This window comes from Merops nubicus, unplaced genomic scaffold (genome assembly GCF_000691845.1).
Source record: "Merops nubicus isolate BGI_N331 unplaced genomic scaffold, ASM69184v1 scaffold15173, whole genome shotgun sequence".
Lineage (NCBI taxonomy): Eukaryota > Metazoa > Chordata > Aves > Coraciiformes > Meropidae > Merops > Merops nubicus.
Genome location: NW_008599685.1, coordinates 1,020 through 11,794, shown reverse-complemented (window position 1 = coordinate 11,794; position 10,775 = coordinate 1,020). Strand labels below are relative to the sequence as shown.

The window sequence follows — 10,775 nt, the reverse complement described above, 5'->3', positions numbered from 1 at the left end:
AAGACAGGCTGCATTAAGATGGATAGTTTTTTCATGTTAGCTGGAGTCTCTGCTGTCATACCTTAAAGGTATGTGCAAAACACTTCAGTTTCCTGAAGGTCTCAGCTAAAGCACATCTTTGTGTGTTTCATCTTAAGGAGGCAGAGAAACTGGATGCAGCACTGAGAAAAGCCAGAAAAATTATTACAGATATAAAAGAATGGGCTACAGAGAAAGACTGAAAGGTTTCCCCTGGCAGCAAATGGCACAGGAGTGGGTTAGGGTGGTAAGATGATGTACTGGAATAGTGTCCAAATATGCACAAGTTTGTTATAAAAAGAGGATACTGAGCAGTTGTTCTCCATGTCCAACAAAGGTGAGAAAAAAAAAGTTACTTTCTCAGTTTAGACAAACCAACTTCAGAGTAGCTATTAAGCTACATTTCTTACTATGAGGTTAGGACAAGATACCTCAGGAGGCCAAGTAATCTCTGTTGCAGGATGCTGATAAAAGGCTATACAAACATCAGCCAGTGACAATCCATGTATATATGCTGTCCTGCCTCAGGACAATGGGAATGGAGTAGGCCACTTGTGGTCCCATTTTTTTTAGAATTCTGCACATCGGCAACTTCTGACTCCTTCTAACTTGAAAACCACCTAACTTTAACATCCAGAGACATAGCCAGTAATTACTGAGCCAGTGTTATAGGAGGGGAAGAGCCTTTGCATCCATGTAACACTTGGTTGCACTGCTTGGTTGATACAGAATGCTCAGCTGCATTCCATTTACTGTCTGCTGTGCGTAAGAAATCCCTGTGCACTGTTCCAGGATACTTTGCTCAGAGAAGGTATTGCTGCCAAACAGTGGCAGCGGTCTTGGCTGAAGAAATTCTCAGGGAAAAAAACCCTGGTTTGCACCTCTGGAGTCAGACTCACTATTATTATATGTAATACTATGATTACTGAATATGGCTTCCTCACACACTGGCTAGCATGAGAAAAGATTTATCTTGGTACAGACATGCCAAGCTATTACTGAAAAAGTCCTAATAAGACATGTTTTGCAGGTCAAGAAATGTAGTGTTTCAATGGCAGCGTTATATCATTTAATTCCCCAAATGCAGCAAACAAGCTTTGATCCAAACACTGCATGCTATCTGATCACAAGTGAAGCTGTAAGAAATAGTCTACTCAGATTATTTTGTTTCACAATGTCAAAGAAAAGGCACAGTAGGATTCTTCTGACCATCTGAACAGTCAGACAGCTGTATTTATTGAATGAATAAACTGACAGGAATTAACTAAGTAATTTTTTCAGCAAGATGTCCATAATAGAACCATTAGCAAGTCTGACTGAGGGAATACAGAGACAGATAAACGAAAGCTCCTATTCCAAAATGCCTTTCCATTATGGACATAGTTGGTAAATGTTTCCAGAATTCAGTGCTGAAGCTTCACAGGATACATACTCTAATGATCTAGAATACACAAAACTGCATTGTATAAACCAATAATGTGATAGATTACTACTGTTGTGGCAGGAAATCTTATTATATGAGGATTCTGACATCCATATAAAATGAAACATAGTATAATGGGGAATAATTGAGCTCATTCTACTTAACACTCACTACATGCTCTTTATTATTTTCTGACTGCAAACACAGCTATTGGAATGGGAGAGGAAAGAAGAGAAGTGGCAGTCTATCCATATGACTATTTTGCCATCCAACTTTTAAAATAGAGGCAGTTAGGAACAGAACATGTAGGTTGTGCGTTAGTTTTCAGTGGAGTAACATATAAGAAAGCCCTTCTGGATCACCTGCAAAATTACTACTTCGCTGTTAACAGCCTACAACAGATTGTTATTGCTGAAGCTTTTAATGAACATGTTTTGCCAGTAATAAAATTTGAAGACAGCTCTGTCAAACTCAGAAGTATAAAAAACCTCAAAAGGAAAGGATAAGTATTAGTACTTACCAATTCCGTACTTTGTCCTGTAATATTCTTTAGTGAATTCATCACAATCACAGAGTATTATCTTCCTTCCCCAAACATTAATTACTGCCCCTATTTTCAAGTCACTGTCTCTGTAAAATTCTTGACGCACTGCTCCTGTCTAATAAAGGAGGGAACATTTATATAGCAGCTCTATAAATCTCATAATCCCACAACCTTTCTTAAAATTTAGGTCATTTAGTGTGTGTGTGACTTAAAATATAACTTTTGTAGTTCATTTGCAAGTATTTTTTACCCCATGCTAAGTTTTCCCACTTTCAGAAACATGGGATTTGCATACAGAAAATTTTGGTAGTTTTCATTTGAGCTATTCTACAGTGGCAACACAATTTTAAAAATAACTCTCTTTGTTGTAGATAGTAACCACAGAAATAACAAAAACTACGATAAAGACGTTCAACAGCTGGAAGCACTCCATGATACTCGACCTTACGATTGTCCAAAATGTAATAGCCTTTGTTTCCTACTAAGTTTCCAAACACATTGAGAACCGTGCGACTGGTGATTGTGCCTGGCTGATACAGTCCAGTGGGAGCATACTGCAAGAAAAGAGACCAACTCTTAAGAAATACTTTTCACAGTGAAGGAAGAGAACACAGTTACCCTAGAAATAGCAGATTTTGTACAGACTAGCTGTTATTGCAGTAATTTCTTGGGAAAATTTCTTAGAAATTTCTTGGGAGTTTTCTAAGGAAAGGGTACACCACCAAACCTAAAAGCCAGTGTGTATGTCAAAAGCCAGAACCTCTGCCAGAAGAAACACTCAGAATCTTATTGTGTATCCAAGAGTAAAGTCTCCTTTTTGTTGGAAGTAAACAGAAAGCACAGGTTAGCACACCCAAAGCAGAACATCATTGCCAACATCTGCTCCAAAGGCTATTATTTTGGTTGGTAATAATTGTAAAAGCATGCAAAAGAACCACTCAGGGTTGGTCCTACTGTGCTAACCAAGGTACAAACACAGAGGATTCAAGTCAGCATCGTTCTATTGGAAAAAATGTTAGTATTTTTGTTTCCATCGTGAGTTTCAAAATTAGAATAGTAATTTATCCCAGTAATATCAAACTTAATACACAAACACATTAGGTTTTTTTCGTTTTGTTTTTGTTTTTTTAATTATGAACAAACTGCTGATGAAGAGTAACCAAAGTGGTTTAGTCTTACCACCTTCCCTGACAACCCAACTTTTGGCTGATCTCCTCTGCTGCTGTTCTCAAAATTTTCACTGAATTCAGAGGAAGAAGCCAGCCCTTAAAACTGCAACATGCACTTCAATGCTAGAAGGGGTCTGTTAACACAGAGCCACTGATAAATCAGCATCTCAGAACATAGGACGCACAAGGTGACCAAAGTGCAATATTTTGCCATTGGGTGTTTACTATAAAATCTCATATACATCTAAGGCATCACAAATAAATTACCAGTATTAAGAGGAAACGAAGGTAAAGATTCCTCAGTTTCTTACTCCACTTGTAAGCTGACATTATCCTATCACCACCATCTGTCTGGACCAATATATAAGTGTGTCTAGCTTGTTAATTTCATAGTCATTTCATAGTCATGGCAGGATACAGAGGACTCAAATCCCTTGAAGATTTCTTTGAGAGAAGCCTTCTCGAATAAGCACCTGATTAAGGCCTGACAAAGCTTATTCATGGATTCCTATTGATTTTAACTAGCTTTACATAAGGTCTCAAACCTAGGAACTCGATTTTAAGAAATCACTCTAAATTTGCTACAAAGAAGTAATGTTATGGGATACTATAATTGGACTTTTCCAAAGGTTCCAAACATAAGTAATACGGATCAAACGTGAATTAAAGTCCGTTTTACATTACTTCATCTATCAATATGAATTCATTTTCTGGACTTCCATTACATCAGAGCTTCATTAATATGTTTACCTTAATACCTTAGTATGGGAAAAAGGACTCGTAGGATATCTCTCTGCCTAAATTCTCTCTACTTTTATGTTCAGCAAGACAAGCCTAAACTTATTTTTTTCCCAGGACTTATTAAAGTGTGCAAAACCTAAGTCATGCAATTATGATTAATACTGTGATACGCTTTCTAAATATCATGACCATCCTAATACAGGGTTTTCAAAACAAAGCATTTAATATTTCTTAATTAGCAGAAGAATTTGAAATAAGTTGACATTTTCATTCCTCACCTTTGGGAGCTTATCTCTTCTGAGGAAACGTGGAATTGCATCCCGGCCTGAGTTCGCAGGTACAATTTCTTTTATATCGATAGTATCATCAGATAAATAATAGTGCAGAACAAGTTCCCGTGGGTCCTGAAACATGGATTCTGGGTCATCCCACACACAGAAAAAACGTAAAACGTGTCCATCATGCTCCAGAAATTGTTTCAAAGTGTCAATGCGCTCAAAAGGGCGCAATGGGTTCATACTATCCAGAATCTGCAGGTAAAGGAGAAATTAAGAGAAACATCTTTTTCATTATTTGCTCTTAAAACTGGGATATCAAACGCTAGGATATCATCTAATCTTAGAACCTGCTTCTAGGATTTTCAAACAACAGCATACAATTACAGTACATGAAATACTCTTTATGCCATTACCAAAGAACTATTTACAACATTGCTGTGCCCTCAGATGAAACTATTTTGGATTTGTTTTCATCCTTGTTTTTCTTGCAACAAGGTCCTTCCGATCAGAGAATTGTTAAACTATTTATAGTACAGCTCACATTTTCAGCAAATTGCCTATGGTAATCAGATGACTACAACTCCAAAATAGCATCAACCTTCCTGGTTTACTTCCTTAAAAATTATTTTTTCTAGATGATATGGTATAAATAATTATTTATTTACTTTTCCTTGGGTGTTTTCTTTCTTTTAGCTTTAAAACATAGTTTATTAACTTTTTATTCATGTCATACGGTTGGCAGGTACTGGGTATGTATGTTCTCCTCTCAATATTAACCAATAGGTCTCAAAAGGAATAGCAAATCTCCAACTAAGGGTATATCCAACTGATGTCATCTATGACAACATGCTACCTAGAGTCATGGTTGCTGCAGAACCCGTAGCACTGCTTTAAGTTGGATTCCAGCATGATGATCCAACCCGAGGGCTGCATTTACATATTGTTAGTTACAGTCACACAGATAAATGGTGACCTGAACAGGGTGTTTTTCCAAAGATGAAATCCATCATGTCCAAAGTGGGTTAAAGAGGCGGGACAGTCCTTTTAATCTACAAAATTCTACAAAAAAAATCATTGATAGACATCAATGAGGCAATGTAAGCCGAATTGTCTGAACAGAAAGAATCGTTGACTACGGGCAGTTTATAACATTGACTAATTTTTTAGTTATCCACTGATACAACTTCTGGCCTTAAAAGTCTGAGAGGGAAAAGGCCCGTCCTGTCAGAGCACTAAATCTTAAAATAAGGAGAGCAGAACCAAGTTTTGCCTGCCAAAGTCTCTGCTGATCTGCAGTATTCTCTCCCGTTCAGAAATCATCATGTTCATATGCTACAACTCAGGTACTTTACAATCCCAGTATCATTTTTCCTCCTTCCTAACCCCTGAAGATGCAGTGAGTAACCAAATATAGACACAGATAACATCATCACCCATGGTATATCATCTCCAACAACATAGAAATATGAATCTAAAGAGGTTGTTACATTTTTCATTGGTTCTGTTTTCTGTCTCATCACATTCCTTCCTTTCCTCCATATCTTCATTTTCTGGCCATCTAGTAGTAGAAGTCTGGTGCAAACCGATTTAATTTTGCTCAAAGCAGTCCAGAGAAATCCACCCTCAATAAATAAAAAAAATTACCTTCCACAAATTAGTCACAGGAAAGTGAGGGCATAGAGCTGCCAGAATGTGCTAGATAACTTTAATTTCTCAACAAATAAGAATGTTAAGACATGGATTTCAGTAATTTTTTGTTTTCTGATGCTCAGATTTCTCAAACATTTTTCCCCTCTACATTCTCTTTAGCCACACGTGTAATACTTGAATAGTCTTTTTGCTTGTTGTTTTTACAAACAAAAAATAGACTAAGCAGGTTATGCAGTACCATATATAATGTTGACACAGTCTGCTAATATCAAGACAATTCAGCATGTGTCAATACACATCTGTTGTGTGCAAGGCCTGAGTAAAGGGAAGGCAACCCATGGTCAGCCTGAGTCACCTCTACACAGAACCAGGAAACATATTCCAAATACTGCTTTTCATGGGTGGACTGCAAAAAGCCTGAAAGTACGAATGAATGGAACCAACACGTTGGCCTGAAAGTACCTCGGAGACATGCAAGTTGTCCTACACATCTCAGCCATCATTACCTTCCATTTTTGCTGCTGAGAGCTGCAGCAGTTTTCTTGATAGGAGTATTAAGTTGAACACAACAGATACATGGAGTATTTGTTGCTTTCAGAGCACTAGGCCAGATCTGTCACAACAGGCCACGTATCGTGGGCCCACAGTCCTCACAGAGCCAGGTCAAGAGAAAAAATAAAGTGCCAACTGCACTCTCATTAATCAAGAAAAACAGAACTGAAAGAAACTGTCATTCCCTACAGAAAACATCACTCCTGCTACTCTTCCCAGAAAAAAGACCCCAAATCCTGCAGAGGTGAATCCACAGAGTATCTAGGAGCTGCAAGTGAGATTTTTTTGGAGGAGGTGTGTAGATGTTCCCATATACTCAATGAAAGAGGGAACTGCCTTCAAACCTTCAACCTGCCTGAGGTTCTACCTTCACAAGTCTTAAAACTGCAGAGTTCTGGGTTCTGTGTAGCAGAATAATTTGCTTTACACATGCAAAGAGCTGTTAATAACATGTGGAGTAGAAATGAAAGATGACATATGAACAGACCAAGTAAGTCTGCTGAAGCCATGGATGTGCTTGAAGCACAGTTCCATTTAGATCTTCCTTTAAACACTTTAAAAGTGTTTATTATTATTAAATTAGCTCAAGTAAAATCATAAGTAGAACATATAATAGGGCCATTCCTTCTTCTTTGCAGTTTAATACTGAAAGGTTTATTTTATTTTTACCAATTAATGTTGTTCTGTTTCAAAAAGTGTTTGAACACATCAGGGGAATTCACTATGTTAGTACTATGAGCCACAGAGTAAAATTTTTAAAAGCAAGTTTTCTTTTTGGATTCCTGATGTTGAAATAGCCACTTTCTATTTGTTATTAGAGAAATAGTTTATATAATGCATATTGCTAATATCAATGGCACTTCTATTGGAATACAGTTTTCACTGTTACTGCCTCATCTGACCTTTTGTCGCTCTTTGGTGTATGGGTCATCTGGACGATCTGCAGGAGGATTTAATCTAAATCCCATCTTCCTCAAGAAATTTTTTGTAAACTGGTCACAATCTATGATCTTATATTTTCGGGCATAAAGGATTAGTTCTATGTTGATATTGAAATGATCTATAGTATAGAACTGATCTTGCTGAGGAGGTGGAAGTGGAATCCGATGCCGTCGAACAATAGTTCCTGTAAAAGAATTAGAATAAATTCATAGAGTAAATATCCTTTGCTGTAAGGATCACTTCACAGACTTGCTTTTTTTTTTTTTTTTTTTTTTTAATGCTGACAGGTCCAAAGCAGATGAAGCCATATGGGACAAAATTATCCTTCATTTAGCAAAAGACCTATTAGGTAAGAGGATCCTTTTTATTAACAATACTTTATGCTGTGGTCTTCTAGAACCTCAAGTACTAGTATTTGACTGAAGTTAATACAGAAAATTACCACCCTCTGGAGCAAACAGGAAACCACTGGAATAAATTCCCATTTGTTGGCACAAACGTAACAGGTTAGGTTTTTTTCTTATTACGAGACGAGATTTTTTTTTTTAAAAGCAAGAGCTGTCTCCAGTACTCATTAATATCATTATTTTTTCTTTACAAAACCAACCAACCAAACAAGAAGTTGTGGAAAAAAAACATAGGAGGGACAAGACTTGTCTGTACACTCTGTTCATTGATGAATTGGGTAATGCTTCAAAAGTACTCACTGCTGATGATTAAAATACTGGATCAACTCTCACATGAGGAAAAGTTGAAAGAGCTGAGCTGGGTTTGTTCTGCCTGGAACACAGATAGCTTGAGGGGGAACCTTACCAGTGTTTATACATACATGATGGGAGGGCATGAAGACTGAGACAGGCTCTTCTCTGTGGTGCCCACTGACCGGACAATTGGCGACTGGGAACAAATTTAAAGATACAAAATTCCATCTGAACACAAGAAAACACTTTTTTACTGTGAAGGTGATCAAACACTGGAACAGGTTGCCCAAAAAGGTTTTGAAGTATCTATTCTCGAGCGTACTTAAATCCCAACTGGACATGGCCCTGGGCGTCTGGCTCTAGCTGATCTTGCTTGGAGCAGAGGGGCTGGATTAGACTATTTTAAGATATTACTTCTAAACTCAATCATTTTGTGATAGCACAGGTATTTTAGAAACAGCTTATGTAAGATACAGCCTCAGCAGGTTAAACAAATATGTAACACATACATTAAACAAACGTATACAGCCGAATGTACAACAAGCTATGTTTTATTTCAAGTAAAGTTAGAGTTCACAAAGAACAGCAGATCAACGTATCTGCAACCAAACTCTTTTTCTCATCATTATGAGAGAACAAAAGGACAACTGTGAAAGTTTTGCCACATCCATACTTCAATATCGTTGTGTGAAAATACCCTGCAGAGAACAAAAAAATGGCCCAGTCTTCAACCTCAGGCTCTTTCCTGTGCTTACCAACTCAGACACCTCTGTAACACCAGCTTTATAATGCAGATACCCACTGTTTAAGACCAGACAGCAACCACCAACCATATAATAATAATAATTCCTTGCCATCATAGATACCTAACAACTTTAAAATTACAGTAATTATGAAAAGGTGTGACTTTAAGACAACTAAAATAAACACAGAAACGTCAAAACTAAAAATAGTTCCAGTACTAACCTACTACTACAATAACAGTTTATTAGACACAATTATCTGAAAGTCTGTCTCGTACTACAAAGCTGCATCTCTTTCCAGTGCCCTTCAGCTATGCATCTGGTAGTGTTTCCCATCGAGTCCCGTTTGATGATTTTCCAGCACTGCTATTTTGTTTGGGAGGTAGGTGAGGGTAGAGGGAGGCCTGGGAAGAGAGAGGATAAAGAAAGGCAGAGGAGGTAGAAAGATATCACTTTGTGGTTTTGTTTGGTGTTTGAAGGGCCTTATTGCTACATTAGTCCATGGAAATTATTTTCACTTTATTTCCCTAAGGGCTAATATGTATGAAATACCTTCCGCTACTACATTAAGCTGATGGGTTTACTAAGCCACTCCTCATGATTTAGCCAAAGTCCTGGCTAACTGGGGAGGTCCCAATGGACTAGAGACTGGCTAATGTGATGCCCATTTACAAGAAGGGCAGGAAGGAGGATCCTGGGAACTACAGACCTGTCAGTCTGTAGACCTCGGTGCCAGGAAAAGTCATGGAGGAGATGATCTTAAGTGCCATAACACAACATTTACAGACAGGGTAACCAGGCCATCAGGCCCAGTCAGCACAAGTTCATGAAGGTCAGGTCCTGCTTAACAAACCTCACCTCCTTTTCTGACAAGGTGACCCACTTGGTGGATGAGGGAAAGTCTGTGGATGGTGTTTATCTTGACTTCAGCAAAGCCTTTGATCCTGTGCCCCACAGCACCCCATCACACAGCTGGCTGCCCTGGGCCCTGCTGGGCGCACACTCTGCTGGGTCCCCACTGGCTGGATGGCTGGGCCCAGAGAGTGGTGGGGAATGGAGTTACATCTGCCTGGGGCCGGTCACAAGTGGTGTCCCCAGGGCTCAGGGCTGGGGCTGCTCCTCTTTAACATCTTTATCAATGATCTTGATCAGGAGATTGAGAGCACCCTCAGTTAGCTGGCAGATGACACCAGTTTGGGTGGGAGTGTTGATCTGCTTGAGGGAGGAAGGCCCTTCAGAGGGATCTGGACAGGCTGGAGCAATGGGCTGAGGTCAACTGTATGAGCTCTAACAAGCCAAGGCCAAGTGCTGAGTCCTGCACCAGGGCTGCAGCAACCCCAGGCACAGCTCTAGACTTGGGGAGGAGTGGCGGGAAAGCTGCTTGGCAAAAAGGGACAGAAAGGGACCTGGGGGTGTTGACTGACAGCTGACTGAACATGAGCCAGTAGTGTACCCAGGTGGCCAAGAAGGCCAATGGCATCCTGGCTTGTATTAGGAATGGTGTAGTCAGCAGGACTAGAGAAGTGATTGTCCCACTGTACTCGGCACTGGTGAGGCTGCATTGTGAGTACTGTGTTCAGTTTTGGGCACCATAGTACAAGAAGGATGTTGAGGTTCTGCAGAGAGTGCAAAGAAGGGCAACAAAGCTGGTCAAGGGTCTTGAGGATAAATCTTATGAGAAGCAGCTGAGGGAAATGGGGGTGTTCAGCGTGAAGAAGAGGAGGCTGAGGTGAGACCTTATCGCCCTCTACAACGACCTGAAAGGCGGTTGTAGGGAGTCGGGTGTTGGCCTCTTCTTACAGGCTGGAAATGACAGACGGCAATGGTATTAAGTTACACCAGGGAAGGCTGAGGTTAGGCATTAAGAAAAACTTCTACACCAAAAGGGTTAAGGACTGGAACAGGCTTCCCAGGGAAGTGGTTGAACCACCATCCCTGGATGTATTTAAAAGATGTCTAGATGGGGTGCTCAGAGATATGGTGTAGAAGTGGCCTGGTAGAGCTGGATAATGGT

The 10,775-nt window shown here is 39.4% G+C and overlaps 1 protein-coding gene across 1 annotated transcript; it reads right to left on the bottom strand.

The window, feature by feature from the left end:
• Positions 1-1,961: 1,961 nt before the first annotated feature.
• On the bottom strand, positions 1,962-7,501 carry LOC103770223 (EF-hand domain-containing family member C2-like; the record flags this gene model as incomplete). The annotated part of the gene is made up of 4 exons (XM_008937476.1): positions 1,962-2,100; positions 2,429-2,539; positions 4,174-4,425; positions 7,278-7,501. Coding segments are annotated over 4 exons (726 nt in total), but the record flags the coding sequence as incomplete, so codon positions are not given.
• Positions 7,502-10,775: the final 3,274 nt, after the last annotated feature.